General features: G+C 29.2%; 2 protein-coding genes across 2 annotated transcripts; one reads left to right on the forward strand and one right to left on the reverse strand.

Annotated features, from left to right (window-relative positions):
- The first annotated feature begins 11,502 nt into the window (after positions 1 to 11,502).
- On the forward strand, positions 11,503 to 14,864 carry LOC145093518 (pollen-specific protein-like At4g18596). Its single transcript, XM_079031662.1, has 2 exons — positions 11,503 to 11,836; positions 14,330 to 14,864. Exons 1-2 carry the CDS (start codon positions 11,671 to 11,673, stop codon positions 14,665 to 14,667), a joined length of 504 nt encoding a protein of 167 aa, XP_078887788.1. The 5' UTR covers positions 11,503 to 11,670; the 3' UTR covers positions 14,668 to 14,864.
- A 225-nt stretch (positions 14,865 to 15,089) lies between these two features.
- On the reverse strand, positions 15,090 to 16,780 carry LOC145093520 (membrane-anchored ubiquitin-fold protein 4-like). Its single transcript, XM_079031663.1, has 4 exons — positions 16,510 to 16,780; positions 16,191 to 16,405; positions 15,584 to 15,745; positions 15,090 to 15,250 (listed from the first exon to the last, which is right to left on the reverse strand). The coding sequence occupies exons 2-4, from the start codon at positions 16,318 to 16,320 to the stop codon at positions 15,195 to 15,197; spliced, it is 348 nt and encodes a 115-aa protein (XP_078887789.1). The 5' UTR covers positions 16,321 to 16,405; positions 16,510 to 16,780; the 3' UTR covers positions 15,090 to 15,194.
- Positions 16,781 to 18,114: the final 1,334 nt, after the last annotated feature.

An 18,114-nucleotide genomic window follows, 5' to 3' on the forward strand; every position in this document is an offset into this window, starting at 1 on the left:
AAATGTCTTCAGAAAATAGGGTTAAGTTTTCTTTTGCAATTTTCAATGAAAACGCGTTTGGTTGGAACGAGTGGAGTTTTCATTTTCCATCTTAGAAATTTGGAAAACTATAAAAATCACTTTTCTAATTTACATATAGTTTGGAAAACTGAAAATTTTCATTTTCTTAGAAAACTTTGGAAAACTGAACGAACCAAACACGTTTTCAAAATTTCCGTTTTTTTTGGAAATTTTTCCTAGAAAATTGAAAAATTTTCCACAACCAAACACACCCTTAACATTATGTTAGATTTCGATGAAAACAAAATATGTTCTTAAAATGTTGAATATGTTTTTCGATTTTAAGACATGTTTCACGGATTTCTTTTTTGACTTTGTCTGCAATGTTTAGTGAAATTCAAAGCATACTTTAGAGTTTTGATATAATCTAAAACTAAATAGCGTCTCATATATGATAAATCCAAAAAGATTGCATCATTCATAATATTATTATATATATAAATAAAAGCCATTATATTTTAATCATTTTTATAATTATGGTAATATTTTTTATAATTAATGTTTATTATATGTGCCTTATGGCACATATTAGAAAATCCTTTTTTTTTGTAATGTAACCGTTATTTTATTTCGTTCAATTAAAGCCATCTATTTTTTAAAGAAGTTTCGACTGCAACAACTTTGATTATCTTCTATTTTTGTTTTAGTATGTGTTAAAACTGAGATAACTTCTTATTTAAATAAATGGCAACATATATGATTTATAAAATAAAATAATCTTTAGCGGATGTTAAAACATGACTTATTATTTATAAATTAAAATTTTATTTAGTCGGTATTAAAAGTGACATCACTTTGTAAATGGCAATTTATAAATTAAAATTTTATTTAGTGGATATTAAAAGTGAGACAAAATTGCAAAAATGATTCTTTTTGATTTGTCAATTTTTTTGAATAAGGTGTAATAAAAGTTTCTTAGCAAAAAAGTTCATATTTTGTGGTTTTGTTGTGGTTTTGGTCCCTACATCGTTAAGTTTAACAGCATGGTTGTTAACTTTTGATAAAAGACGGATTTACCCCTGAGATCATTTCTATAGTTTTATCTTTGAGTAAATTACACGAATGGTCCCTATTGTTTGGAGTAATTTGCGTGCTTGCGTGCTTGTATTATTATTTTTTATTGGATTATTATATATTAATAAATATTATTTTTAATATATTATATTTATATATTAATAAATATTAGTTTATTTGATTATTAATTTTTTTAATTTCTTCTTTGTTGCATTAATTATTTTTTATTGGATTATTATATATTAATAAATATTATTTATAACATATAGTATTTATTTATTAGTAAGTGTTAATTTATTGGATTATTAATTTCATTTAATTAATGTTTTAAAAAAATTTATTGTGTTAATTCTTTTTATTGGATTATTAATTTAAATTTATTATTTTTATTTATAATAACTAATATTTTTTTAATTTTTTTAATTTTCTTTTAATTTCTTTCTTTATTATTTTAAATAAAAATACCAAAAAATCTCACCCACCCCACCTTTCCTAATTTATATTAAATATTTAGAAGATAACATATTTTGGACAACACCACCACCATCACTCGGTCACAACAAACCACTATCGGGCCATCTCCAATAGATAAATATTATATGTATATAATTTCAGTAATTATCCATGAAGTGAGATCATCGTGTGTATTTTAGTTTTTGTGTATTCACATGTATCTAAATTTGTTATATATTTCAATATACTTATCATTTTAACTTATGATTTTGACATATATAGTTTCCCTAAAAATATTTCTACAAGAATTACCAAATCCAAGTATTCGCTACTCAACGATCGGCCGAACGAGTACCGAATAATGAGTTCTACAACCTTGCCACCACCTGTAATGGCTATGGTGGTTTGAAAGCCCTCGATCTAACATTGTCGTCATCGACGACGGTGTCTGTAATGAATGGTCGGCTAGAGGTTGTATGTTTTTAGGGGTTTGTTGCATATTGTGTGAATAGTAGACTGGTGTAGTTTTCATCGAGAATGGCTGACTGTAGTCGATGATCGACGATTTCCAGCGAGGTGATACGACGACGCAAGGTGGTAAAAAGCAACGAATGGAGGAGCTAACCAAGAGTGTTTGGATCGGACCTCCTGTTGGTTAGAGCAGAATATGGTCAGCTTAGTGGCAGATATAGAGGATTCCGATGGATATAATATAATATAATATAATAATATTTATTAAGATATAGATATACTATAATAAAATTATTATTTATTAATATATAATAATCCAATGAAAAAGAATTAATACAATAAAGAAAATTTTTTTTAAAAAAAAAAAAGAATTAATTAAAACACTCCTGGTCAGCTCCTCCATTCGTTGCTTTTTACCAACTTGGGTCGTCGTATCATCTCACTGGAAATCAACGATAATCGACTACAGTCGGTCATTCTCGACGAAAACTACACCAAGTACCCACACAATGTGTAATAAACCCCAGAAAGCATACATCCTCCAGCCGACCATTCATTGCAGATACCGCCATCAATGACTACAATGTTAGATCGGGGGTTTTCAAGCCACTATAGCCACTACATGTGGTGACAACGTTGTAGAACTCGTTATTCGGTATGCGTTTGACCGACCGCCGAGTAACAAATACTTGGATTTGGTAATTCATGTAGAAATATTTTTTAGGAAAATTATATATGTTAAAATCATAAGTTAAAATAATAATTTTATTGAAATATATAATAAATTTTAATACATGTGGATACACAAAAACTAAAATACACATGATGATCTCAATTCGTGAATAATTAATGAAATTATATACATAGTAATGTTTATCTATTGTAGACGGCCCGATAGTGGTTTGTTGTGACTGAGTGATGGTGATGGTGTTGTCCAAAATATGTTATCTTCTAAATATTTAAAATAAATTAGGAAATATGAGGTTGGTGAGACTTTTTGGTATTTTTATTTAAAACAATTATGAAAGAAATTAAAAGAAAATAAAAACAATCAAAAAAATATTATTTGCTATAAATAAAAATAATAAATTTAAGAGTAAATTACTGAAATCGTCCCTGTGGTTTTGTCAAAATTGTACGTTTGGTCCCTAACTTCTTTTTTTGCACTCAGATCGTCCCTGTGGTTTGATTTTGTTGCGTTTTTCGTCCCTATGGTTTGGTAAAAAAATGCATGTTTGGTGCCTAACTTTATGTATGTAAGGGACGGAAAATGCAACAAAATCAAACCACATGGACGAAAACGCAACAAAATCAAACCACAGGGACGATCCGAGTGCAAAAAAAAAGTTAGGGACCAAACGTGCAATTTTGACCAAACCACAGGGACGATTTCAGTAATTTACTCTAACTTTAAATTAATAATCCAATAAAAAGAAATAATGCAGTAAAAAATAATAAAAAAATTAATTAAATGAAATTAATAATCAAATAAAGTAACACTTACTAATAGATAAATATTATATGTTACAAATAATATTTATTAATATATAAAAATCTAATAAAAACAATCAATACAATAAAGAAGAAATTCAATAAAAATTAATAATCAAATAAAATAATATTTATTAATATATAAATATAATATATTAAAAATAGTATTTATTAATATATAATAATCCAATAAAAATAATACAATAAGAAAAACGTTTTAAAAAAATAATTAAAAGAATTAATATACAATAATCCAATAAAATGAAAAAGAAAAATTGCATAATCGGTCTTTGTAGTTTGGTAAAAGGATAAAACTGCAGAAAGGGGGTAAATCTGTCATTTGCCAAAAGTTAACAACCATGTTGTTAAACTTAACGTGGTAGGGATCAAAACCACAACAAAACAACTAAACAGGCACCTTTTTGCTAATAAACGTTTTTTGGACCTACCCAAAGAAATTGACAAACCATAGTGACCATTTTTATAATTTTGTCTAAAAGTACATGACAAATCATATATGTTTCATAACATACACCTGGTTTGGCCCAATTTGTGCTTTTTGTCCCTATATTTCGTTTTCACACGTATTGTCCCTTGTTATTTTTAAACTTACACATTTCATCCGGATATAAAATCAGTATATTGCCCTTGATATATATATATATATATATATATATATATATATATATATATATATATATATATTATTTTTAACTTTTCTGTTCTTATTATTTACTTATATCTTTTATTGTTTATTATTATAAGACCCAACATCTTACCCACCTCTTTTCCTCCCCGCCATGTAAATGATGTTGTGACACCCCGATCTAGTTCAACCTCCAGGAACCACCACTGACCACCTTCGAAAACCATAACAAAACCTAATGAAATTTAAAACAAACCTTAATAAAATTAAAATAAAAAACAAACCAAATCAAAATAGCAAAACAAACCATAAAAAAAAAAGCTAACCAAAATAAAACAAACACACATCAAAAACCAACCATAACCAAAATAAAAAACAAGCATGTAATTAAAATCTACCATCAGCAACCTGCATTTTTTGAAAACCCCATTAACAACAAAAATCAACTGAAAACCCCTCACCTGCTTCTCATTTTGTGTACATTCTTATGAAAGTTGAAATCAATATCCCATCAATTCTTAAACCTAGAAAAAACCCTATCTGCTTCTCGATTTATGTACAGTATGAGGCAAGCGATTGTAGTGGCTCTACTTTCCTTCTCTTTACAGAAATTTCTCATTTGTTTGTAGGTCGGGATAAGAGGAAATAGATGATGGTAGGTGACATAGGTTGAGAAAATAAGAGATTATGGTGGGTGATGTTGGCTGGGAGAAGATATAGTATAGGTGACTATAGTGCAACAATTGAGAAAATAAGAGACATATCTAGTCAAGAGGGTGAGTGGTGGTCATCGGGGTTAAGCAAGACGAGGTGGTGGTCGTCATGCCACATTAAATCTGTAAGAGATGATGGTAGACAACAGTGACGGTAGCGAAATCGAACAGATCAACAATAGAGATATATAATGGAGGTGTGTAGATCGGTGATGGTGGTAGGTGGCGTTAGAGTGTAGATCGGCGACGACGGGTGTTCGATTATGGTGCACGACAACAATCAAGTTAAGTGGTTGAGAGTTGTATTTAAGTTATTTAGGGTTTAAACACCTATAAGAGAGGGAGGGAAGTGATTTAAGGATTAAACAAGAGAGAGAGAGAGAGGTGGTGTCTATTTTTTTTTTTATTATAAATGATAAACAAATAACAAAAAAAAACTTTTTTTAGGAAATATATAAGGGCATTATAGTTTTTTTAGGTCTGTTACGAACGAAACATGCAGATACGGACAAAACATGTAAGTCCTCTCTAATAAATGAATATTTTTTACCACTTGTTACATTTTTATTCAATTTGTCAAATGTCATTTTGTGGTTATTTTGAATTAACTTTTATTCCACATGTCATTTTATGCGTTTTTTTTTATTTTTTAAATCTCACATAATATTTTAATATAATAATTGCAATATATGTAGTAATAAATGGATATCAGTTTCATTAATGAACTTACCTTTTAATTTCAAAACTCTTAAAATTAAAGTTTATTAGATTCTTTTATTTAATTAAATTATTTGTTTCAATTTAAAATAATTCTATTGTAATAATTTATTATTTTTCTTATTTGCTTATAAATTAAAAATTCTAAAATATTTTGACCTTTATATTTATTTTATTTTTTAAATTAACCCGTGTAATACATAGGTCTTACAATTAGTTTATAACTAAGTAACTAACTTTGGATGGTTCGAATGATAAACAAAACATAAGCATGAAATGTGGGACAACCCACAAGGATGATTTGTGTAATTTATTTTAAAATAAAATTTTAGTTCCTTACGGTGATTTTAATTTGCCAATTTAACAAGTTATACACATACCATATAAATAAATAAGAAGCCATTTCAAAAAAAAATTAGATTGTATTTTAAGTACATATTATACCAAGTAAGTTTAAAGAGTTTTATCTAGTTTGAGCCGTTTAGTTTCAAATGTGTCTGAATCTTTATTGCAATCGAAACTTATCTGAATACAAATCTTTTATACATTTATGTTTTTGTTGTTCATCATTTATTAACTTCAAGTTTTCAAGCAAGCTTCGTTAACATTCAACAGAGTATCACTTTACTTGTCTTATGTTTATTTAGTTTATGTTGTTCTTATATCTATGTATAACTTGTTCTTAAATTTCACATCTTAATTTATTGTTGAGCTACTTAAAGATCCATGAGATTAACTTATTCTACAACATAATCTTTTCATTAAAGTTCTTCTCTCAACAATTTATATCTTTCACTAGGCGAATACCCGCGCGTTGCGCAGAAACACCTATATAGTTGAAGTCTTAACAAATATATGTATTTTTTTAAAAATATATATAATAATAACGTTGTTGTTAAATTTGATACAGTAATTCGTATTCTAAATTGATATAATATATTGATTATTTTGAATTATATGATAATATATACATCTATTATAACTGGATAATTTCAATCGATTGAATGATTTCTACCCACGAGTTACATATTAATAAAATTAAATATAATATATGGTTTAATATTATTTATAGTTGTTGTTGTTTTTAATTAATTTTTTTAAATTTATTTGCTTAATGTTTTAATTTCTATTATTATAATTATTTAAAACATCAAACATTGTTTTTTTATTTTAAAGGTAACAATATAATCATTTTGAATTATATGATAATATATACATCTATTATAAGTGGATAATTTCAATCGATTAAATGATTTCTACCCGCGAGTTACATATTAATAAAATTAAATATAATATATGGTTTGATATTATTTATAGTTGTTGTTGTTGTTAATTAATTTTTTTAAAATTTATTTGCTTAATGTTTTAATTTCTATCATTACACTTATTTAAAACATCAAACATTGTTTTTTTGATTTTAAAGGTAATAATATAATCATTAATATAGAGTTATTTTTAACCATTGTTATTGTAAGTTAGTTAAGTTACTTATTTGAAACTTTTAACTATTATAAAATATCTTTAGGAGGTATTTTAGTTTAACTGAAATTACAATTTAGTTTTTTCATTTATCACTACAATTTATCACTTTTACCTATTTACAAAATTTTCTTTGGTTTTTTAAGTGGAACATAAATTTATATTTAAGTTGACATTATAACGTTATATTTAAGTTAACAATTTAAGTATTTTGTCTAAACTGTTCAAAAGTTGTAGCTTTAAACTGATAATGGTTTACATATAACAATATATTAATCTAATAAATTAAGTATAAGATGTTAAAAATTAAAGACATAACTTTATATGTAGAAGTAAAGATATTATTTTAAAATTTAAAATTTAGTTTATTTATGATTACATTCTAGAATTGATATTTATTTAAACTTATTAATCAACTTATAATCATTATTAGAAAGACATTACAATTTATCACTTTTAACTATTTACAAAATATTCTTTGAATTGTTTAAGTTAAACAAAATTTTATATTTAAATTGACCATGTAATGCTATACTTAAATTAATAATTTAAGTATTTCATACAAATTGTTACAAAATTGTATCTTTAAAATGATAATGGTTTACAAACAACAATATATTAAAACTAATAAATTAAGTATAATATGTTAAAAGTTAAAAATCATAACTTTATAAGGATTAGTAAAGATATTATTTTAATATTGAAATTTAGTTTATATATGATTACACTTTAGGTTTGATATTTGTTTAACCTAATTAACCAAATTATAATTATTATTAGAAAGAAATTGAAAAGTCATGGGAGTTTCAAATGAATGTGGTGAAAGGAAAAATACATAGGAGTTTCAAATGAATGTGGTGAAAGAAAAAATGTTTCTTTTATAAGTATATAATGATAATGATTGTTTATTATTATAGGACCCAACATATTACCCATCTCTTTCCTTCCCATCATGTAAATGATGTTGTGACATGCATATCTAGTTCAACCTTGGAGGAACCACCACTTACCACCTCTAACAACCACCTCTGAGAACCACCTTCAAAAACCACAACAAAACCTAACGAAATTAAAAACAAACCTTAATAAAAATAAAAATAAAAAACCAACCCAAAATATAAAAACCAACCTGACTCAAAACCAAGCTAACCAAAATAAAAAAAAAAAAAAAAAAAAAACAAACACACATAAAAAACCAACCGAAATCAAAACCATAAACAAGCATGTAACTAAGATCTACAATCGGAAATCTTCATTTTTTTGGAAAAACCATAAACAACAAAAATCAACCGAAAAACCCCTACCCCCTTCTCAATTTTGTGCAAATTCTTATGAAAGCTGAAATCAATACCCCATCAAATCTGAAACCCACGAGAAACCATGTCCGCTTCTTGATTTTGTGCACAATCTGATGAGGGCCAGGCAAACAATGGTGGTGGATCTACTTTCCTTCTCTTTATCATTTGGTTGGAGGTCAGGATGAAAATGACTAGATGGTGGTAGGTGACGGCGACTGTGTAATACCCGAAATCTAGAAGGTTAATTGTGGAATTATGCCAAATTCAAGTTGAACTCGACGAGTTGGAGGAGCCAACTCAGCGAGTTGAAGATGAAGAATCATTGTTAGTGGGTCTACTCGACGAGTTGAGGAGCCTCAACTCGACGAGTAGAAGTTATCTTGACCACGAAGTTTAATGAGGCAACTCGACGAGTTGACGAGCCTCAACTCGGCGAGTTGGCCTCTTAGAAGGAAAACCTAATTTTCAGTGTTTTGCACCCTATTTAAAGGCCTTAAACTTCCTTGACCAACCTCCTTATCAGCCTCCTTGTCCTCCTGAAACCCTAAATCGAGTTGTGAGCCTCTTGTTGGGAATCTTGTGGTTTTGAGTGGATTTTTGTGTGCTTTTAGTGCTTGGTGAAGGTTTGGAAGAGCTTGAAGTTGTTTAGCTTGGAGGGAAGTTTTGGGATCCAGAATCTATCACACTTTTGGCACCCATTTGAGGTAAAAAGTCTAGAACTTGGTGATTAATAGCTTAGATCTTCTCATTTGGGTTTTATTATGATTTTGGCCTCCTTTTTGAGTTTATGGACAAGATAGGTGGTGTAAAGGTTCATCCTTTCTGATTTGAGTTTGTTTTGCTACCCTTGAGCTTAAAGGTGCAAACTTTAGGAGGATCTTGAAATCATGCATGCATTAAGTCGAGTGTTACGGTGTAAAGGTTCATCCTTTCTGATTTGAGTTTGTTTTGCTACCCTTGAGCTTAAAGGTGCAAACTTTAGGAGGATCTTGAAATCATGCATGCATTAAGTCGAGTGTTACGTCTATTTGAAGCTTAAGAGCTTCATCTAGACATGCATGGACGTAAAGTTAGCAACTTTATCCATTATGAGGCTATTAGGAACCACATCTGAGAGTTGGATGGTTAACTTTTTGTATTAAGCACTTAATAGGAAAAGTTGGTCAACATCATGCTACATAGGGCGTAGTTTTAGCTACGCAGCACGTAGCCCTTTTCTGCCTCATTTAGAGGCCTTATGCTCTACACTGGTCGTAGAGCATCTTGTATGCGGGGCATAGGTTAACTTAGGTTGACCATTGACTTTTGACCGTTGACTGTTGACTTTTTGACCAGTTTGACTTTTGGTCAAACTTGGGTAGAATTGAGTATTTGATTAAGGGCTAGTTTCGGTTTGGTTTTAGAAAGCTTGGGTTGGTTGTTCCGTTGATGAGGTAGTTGTTGAACTTCTATCAAGTAGTTCAAGTGAGTCTCTTCACAATACTAGTGGGTCAAAGACACCAATACCGACCCACTGGATTATGCTTGTAGAATGCTAGTAGTCTTTGTGACTCTTGCATGTGTTTGTATGTTTATATGGGTTGGGCCCGATTATGTATGTTAAGGGGTTGGGTCCAATTATATGGGTTGGCCCCGATTATGTATGTTATGGTTGGGCCTGGTTATGTATGATATGGGTTGGACCCGAAGCGATGTATGTTGGGATGGGCCCATTCGTATTTGATGTATTATGGTTTCATGTGTATGTTTCAGGTACTTCTGGTTCCAAATGGAGAGCTCGACGTGATTGCATCGCATCCACCAGTATTCTGCACTCTATGATTTGTTTTGTACTCTGATGACGTTTGATACATTTTTCTTACACGTTGATTGGGTTTTGGAATGAATGAATGGTTGTTTTTGTTAACTTAAAGAAAATTTCCACTTAGTATTTTTGGAACGTTATAGTATTCTAGTGGAAGCACTTAAAATATATTGATTTAAAGCTAGTTCTATGCTTTTGTTTGCTTAATTTGAGTGTTTAAAACAAGTTTAATAATTTAAACAACCCCTCCCTCTATTTATGTCTTTAGTTTAACTATTAGTTTAATTATTTGAATCGAAATCATACTCGTTCCCCGAGAGTTCGACACCATTTCTTACCTTAGACTATATTATTTCACGACTAGATACACTGGCTATTTGTGTTTTAAAAACTAGTTGATATTCGATAAAACATTATAAATATAAAACTAGCGATATTAAAATATACACATCAGTGACTATAGTGTGGCAAGTGAGAGAATAAGAGACATATCTAGTCAAGAGGATAAGTGATGGTCATCCGGCGTTAAGTGTAACGAGGTGGTGGCTGTTGGGCAGCCTAAAATCCGTAAGAGATGGTGATAGATGACGTTGATGGCAGCAAAATCGAACTGATCAATGACACATGTATAGAATGAAGGTGTGCAAATCGATGACGGTGGTCGGGGCAGTAGAGTGTAGATCGGCGACAACGGGTGTTCGACTATGGTGCACAGAAAAGAGTCAAACTAAGTGGTTGAAAGAGTTGTATTTAAGTGATTTAGGGTTTGAGAGAGAGAGAGAGAGAGAGAGAGAGAGAGACCAAAAAATAAAGAAAATATATAAGGGCATTATATTCTTTTTAGGTATATTTCGGACGAAACATACAAGTTTATAACTAAGTAACTAACTTGAAGATGGTCTGAATGATAAACAAAACATAGGAACGGAACGTTCAAATTGGGCCAACTCATAGGGATGATTTGGTATCGGTGGAAATTTGTTTAAATAATAGAGAAATTTTCATTGACCAAAAAGAAAATACTGCAAAAAAGAAAATCAAAATATGATGGCTATTATCAAAACAACATATCGTGACTAGTACTATCAAGCTAGATCGTTGAAGTCTAAAATTTCTTTTGATTTCTTAAAAGGTCTTCTAGAGTTTAGACCACTCTCAAGTTCAATATCTTAATGGATCTGACCATTTCATTTTTTTCTTTATACCTTTTTCTAAGTTTAAGATCTGCTAATAGTGACATTCACAACCAATCAGACCTGTTTCACTAATTTTGTTTACTCATCTGTCGAAGCTGTTTGTCATGATTTCAAAACTAATAAAAAAATTGATAAGTGACAGAAAGTAGTCTGTCTGGGCCTTTTTTTGTGAATGTAAACAAGCAACCCACCTTTCTGAATTCTGACGAATCTCACATCCATCCAAAAATCATTCACATGTTTTTGTTTTCTCCTTTCAACACTTAAAAACTCTCTCCATGTCTTCTTCATCTCCATAACAACCACCAGTCCACCACCATTTTTTCCGATGGAATCACACACTTTCTTTTTCTTTTTGGTTGTAGTTTTTTCATTAATTGAAGTCGCAATCTCAAACTCCAAAGTTCCTGTTCCCAATATCACTGTCGTTGGTGTTGTCTACTGTGATGCATGTTCTAACAATTCCTTCTCCACTCACAGCTACTTCTTGCCAGGTTTTTTAATTTTTAATCCCCTTTTGTGAATTTTCTTGTGTTTTAATATTAATATATTGCTAAATCCACGAAATATTCAACGTATTTGCACTTATTTGTTTGTTATGAAATTCTGAAGATAGATTGCAATTATTGCGCTTATTTGTATTTGGATTACATTGCTCTAATTACTACAATGTGAAAGGGATAAAATAGGTTGCTATAATAAACAAATGAATTGATGTAGTTTGCTATATTTTGCTTTTAACCCTTCTGGAATCATGTACATATAACCTGATAGAATCAACACACACACCATTTAGAAAAAAATCGTTCTATGAAATGGCAATGTATTTCCATCTTTTTTTCTTATTAAAACATGGTACTTTACTAAAATTACGCAGTTATAGCATATAGTAATTTCAGCTTTTTCTTAGCAATACATCGCGCTTTTGAAAAATTTACTCAATTAAAGAAGTGAAAATGAAATTGCTAAAATAGTATTGTAGATTTTTCCAATTACAATAAGATAATAGAAAAAAATGAAATTAAGATGATCAAGGTTGTAGAACTCGCTGCTACTTCGGCTGACTGGGGAGTAGCGAGTACTTGGAGAGTCGGATTCGGTAATTCATGTAGAAATATTTTTTGGAAAATTATATATGTCAAAATCATAATTTGATTGAAATATATAACCAAAATTAGATACATGTGAATACATAAAAACTGAAATACACATAATTGTCTCACTTCATGGATAATTACTGAAAATTTAAGATATATATGTAGTAATAATCACATGTTTTAAATAATAAATCATTAAATGCATTATACATATTAATCTTGAAATTCTTGATTTTTTTCTCTTTTTATGACAATTTTGACCCTATGACCGAGTTTGATCGATTTTGACCGAGTTGGCCGAGTTTGACCGAGTAAGACCGAGTAGGCCCGAGTTTGACCGAGTTTGTCCGATTTTTGACCGAGTTTGACCGATTTTGACTAAATCCGAGTTTTTTGGCCGAATTGATATTACTCGCCTCGGTGGAGGGCCGATTCCAATTAATCGGCCGAGTAGGCCGAGTTTTGCAACACTGAAGATGATATAATAAACAAAGACTTACATTGTTATTTCTTGCATTTAACCCATCAAAAAACTCGACCTATACCTAATTATATATACCTTTTAATTGTTGGGAAATGGCTTAATTACAGGTTTGAGCCCCTTTAGTTTTAATTTAGGAAAATACATTTTAGTCCCTATAGTTTCTAATTCTAAAACAAAATGGATTAGTTACAGTTTTTAATTTAAAAAATGTATTTTCTAATATGTGCCCCTAAGGACACATATAAAAAACATTAATTGAAATATTAATTATAAAAAATATTACCATAATTAAATGTGTTAAACATTAGTTATGTGTATTATTACCATAATTAAATATAAAATACATTAATTATAAATAATATTATTTAATATTTCTTAACCAACCCTTTCTCTTAGAGCTTTATAAAGCTTGTCCCTCTAGTTTTAACTTAGGAAATCACACTTTTGGTCCTTTTTCTCATTTTAGTTAGTATTATATAGTTTTTAAATAAGGAAATTGATTAATTACATTTATCGTCCCTTTAGTTTTAACTTAGCAAATCACACTTTTGGTCCATTTTCTCATTTTAGTTAACATTATATACTATAAATTTTTATTTGATTTCAATAAATAGGTCATCATCTTTCTGCCTACGTCTTTTTACTTATTTTGCGTGTCTAAATCTACTCTAATAAATGAAAGTTTTTTTTTACCACATGTCAAACTCTCATTCAATTTGCCAAATGTTATTTTGTGATTATTTTGAATTAATTTTCTTTTTCACATGTCATTTTATGGGTTTTTTTATTTTAATAAATTCCACATAATATTTTAATATAATAATTACAATAAATATAGTAATAAATAAATATCAATTTCATTATCAGACTTATCTTCTTATTTCAAAATTCTCATATTAAAACTAGTTTATTTATTTCAATTTAAAAGACAAAAAAAATCAATCTTAATAATTCATTTTTTTTTCTTATTTTCTTATAAATCCAAAGTTCTTAAATATTTAGACATTTATATTTAATTTCTTCTAATTAACTTATATAATACATGAGTCTTACACCTAGTCTCAAATATACAAACTACACAAGTAATTTTACATACCAACATTTTCTATTAATTTATTCGGTCAAAAATATAAGATTAATAGACAATCACCACTACTTATAGGAGATGAGAAATTAAATATCCTCCTATTTATTCTTCCTACCCATTCCGTACCACTTTTAGATGATGACAAATGTAATAAAAATTTATTAATTTTATTAAATGTTACAAGTATAACAATCTTAATTGTGTAGGAAGATGATAGTATGTATAAACACGTAGGAGGTTATTTTGATTTCTCAATTATAATTATAGCACTGAAAATTGCTTTGTATTTGCGTGTTAACCCATCAAAAAAACACCACAGGGGCAGAAGTAAGAATAGATTGCAAGTTCAAAGCAGCTTCTCCAAGAACAACAGAACAAATATCATTCTCAGTTAACAGAACTACAAACAAACACGGAGTATACAGATTGGAAATTCCTTCTGTTGATGGAATCAATTGTGCTAAAGAAGAAGTTCAAGTTCTTAACACATGCAGAGCTTCATTAATAAGAAGCACATCTCCTGCATGCAATGTTCCTGCCTTTATCACCACTTCCAATCAATTCTCTGTTAAGTCCAAACAAGCAAATCTTTGCATTTATAGCCTCTATGCCTTGAGTTTTAGACCTTCCAAGAAAGATCTTGCAATTTGTGGTTAGGACTTTTGACTTTTGTTAATTTTTGTATTATACCGTTGTGTTTTTTCTTGTTGGGATATTGGACTTTGTAAAATTGTATCGGATATAGCATTGTGACTTGTATTTGGATGATAATTATATAATTAGGTTGATTTTTTGTTGTAATAGAAAGAAATAAATTGTATGATATTTTATAATAAACCATGTTTTTTCTTGCATTTAACAGTCTAACAAAGTAATGATTCTACTTCCATTTTATTTTTCGATTACAAGTTGCAACATTGTGTTTTCAATTTTTACTCTTATCAAGGCGTCATGATTTGAAAAATCCTTTTCATATCTAACATAATAATACACAATTGTTGCATCTTGATATTGTTGATGTCTAACATAAGATGACTTTAGACATACATGTAGTCATTGAAGTTGAGTCTAAAAAAATATACATTGTAAAACAATGAATTATATATATAAAGCACACATACACAACATAAGTAGATTTAACATGTAACAAATGTGGTATAACACTTTACACTCCTTATGAAATATTACAAAATGGAACATGTACATGTGTTTATCTTTGGAGCCTCATCAATCTTCTTTTCTGTTTGGGTGATAGAAAAAAAAAAAGAGCACAACTTTTATAAGATACAAAAGAAAGGGAATAAAATGTATATGCATTTGTGCAAATTAGAAATGCTTTAACACTAAAGGAAAAAAGGGTAAAAAAAAATCTACCCAATTATAGCAGTGAATGTTGCTTTGTGTTTGCATGACATTGCTATAATTGGGTAGATTTTTTAAAGTACATTGCTATTTCTATCATTTAACACGATGTGAAATAAAGAAACTACATTATCATCGTTTTTTGAAAACTATATAAATATAAAAGAAAGTATAACAGATTAAATAGTGAGAAAGAAGACATGGAAATTACCTGTTTTTGTCTTGGTTAAAGAAACTTGTACAAGAGCATGCATTGTAATTGGTAGATCTCCAAATGGTGTTCTACACTGGCCAACAGTCTTATTGTTTTCCAAAATTTTACCAGCATTTATCAATTTGATGTCATTTGCTGATTTGGGCCCACCTTTTTTATCTGAGAGAACATAACATATGTTTCTACTTTGTAAACAAGTGATAAATGTAAATGATAACCCTATTTGATTTAAATAAAACTTCACATATGGATAGATGTAAGCAAGTGATATGACTTGATCACTTGATACTAATAGGAGTTTTAAAAAAAAGAAGGCTTTCAACACTCCTTCATGTGCAGATTGATGAAGATAGCTATTAACTTATTATTAAACATTGATTCTTTCTTTGTTCACTTGTTTTAGTGTGTAGAAATTTATGATTGAAGATACAGAAGAACAATTAATCAAATAGTGGTATATGATGACAGGATAAAATCAATTGTATCAATACTTTCACCCAAAAAGAAGGCTCCAAAGCTGTTTGTATCTTCAATATAAGTAACAGAAGAATAACTAATCAAATAGTTGAATATGATGGAATCATGGAAATAGCACTGCACTAACCTTTGGGCCATTCAGCGACAATTCTCTCTTTCAGAAGGGAAATCGTGGAAGCTGGAGAATACCGAAATGGACCAATGTCAGATCCATCAAACAATCGAAACTTTACTTCTAAAAGATCTTCCTCTGGCATTTGCTTTGCAACAAACTATAATAAATATAACTTTAGCTTATGCAAAACCCTAAGATCACACACCTCTTTTATAGTCTCGACAAACCTACACAAAATCAAACGAAGATAAAACATAACAGTAATCAAAGTGAATCAAAAAGCTATATAATTGACAGAAATTAAGTGTGAAATCAGGTATTTTCATTGCACCTTCTACTTCAACGCGTCTATATTGAATTGTGGATGGTATAGAAACAGCTGGATGCAGACGGCAGACTACGAAATACTCGTAAATGAAGATATGAAATGAAAATTGAGGAAGGATCAAGAAGAAGATGAGGAACCCTAGGCCCGATTTTCACGCGCACTGTTGATGACTGATGAGTGCTGATGAATTTTAAAACCTTACTTTTCCATTTTTTTGGTAACTTTAGCTGTGGTTTTATATCTATAAATTTGAAATGCGTAGATTCCAATACAAACAGGGAACATAGTCGGTGGATTAGTAGATGATATGTATGAAATTGGTTGGATTGTCTTGTGATTTTTTAGTTCAAGTTGGATGATTATAATTCTTTTTAATTTTAAAAATAATTGTATAGTTCTATAAAAGGTAATTTATTTTCATATTATAAAATGATTTAGATTTCGTTTAATTTAATGTAATGGATAAATTACTTGTATGATAATTAATTGACACGTTTTTTTTTTTTTTTTTTTTTTTTTTTTTTTTTTTTTTTAATTTTATGATTAAAAAGAATTACTAAAAACGACAATGGATGATGTCATCCTCTTATAGCAATGAGTTTTTACAAAACTAATATGCTTTTTTTTAGGATTTTATAATTGGGTTGAAATCTATTTTTTTTTTTATAAAAAGTTTTGCTTGATTTTATAATGTATCAAAAGATTTGGAATATAAAAAAAATGACTCTGTATGGTAACTATGTTTCAAAATCGTTTAAAAAACATCATTCAAGTTTGTTATATTCAAAAAACCTCATCCAAGTAAAGTCTTTGTATAAAAAACACCAATGAACTATATATACTTTGTACAAATGCCATCTCATGGTAACCGACATTTACCGATAAAAATTAATTAAGAGAAAATGATTCGGGAAGATAACTATGTTTTAAAATCATTCAAAAAACATCATCTAAGTTTGGTATGTTCAAAAATGATCATCCAAGTACGATCTTTGTATAAAAAACACCAACAAACTATACGGTTTGTTCAAATATTACCCACTAGTAGTCAGTTTTTGCAGGTAAAGGAAGGCTTGGTCTAATTATTTGTGACATGACATAATAACTAGTGCATGACATTAATTGATATACTCCTTATTTATAAATCGATTTAGTGCTTCTCCATGAATGAACGATTGTAATTTGTGAAAATAGGGGGATAAATGCCCATAAGTAGCTTAAGATCTAGAAGTTGTTAAAACTACAAAATGCATACATCAAGTAGCTAGGCAAGATGCAAATAAGTAGATTTCATCACACTACAAATTGGCGTAAATATTCATCAAGACATTTTTACAGTCACATTACAAATTGAAATAAATATTCACCAAGCAAATATATAGTAGGAGGACATGATAAATCTTTCGGTTAAATTCACCATTCAGTTGGGACAAACCCCAAAATTTTTACCATAATTAGTCTTCATGGTTGATGCCCAAATTCGAGAAGGATGCCTAAAGCCACAAGGGTTTGCATAATCAAATATCTTTTCCCCCTTTTTTACATAAAGTTGAATGAAGTAGAACTTTAAGGAAGAAAAACCATAAAAATAGAAAGCATTCACAATTC

This window comes from Lactuca serriola, chromosome 3 (genome assembly GCF_051521515.1).
Source record: "Lactuca serriola cultivar US96UC23 chromosome 3, Lser_US96UC23_V15, whole genome shotgun sequence".
NCBI lineage: Eukaryota > Viridiplantae > Streptophyta > Magnoliopsida > Asterales > Asteraceae > Lactuca > Lactuca serriola.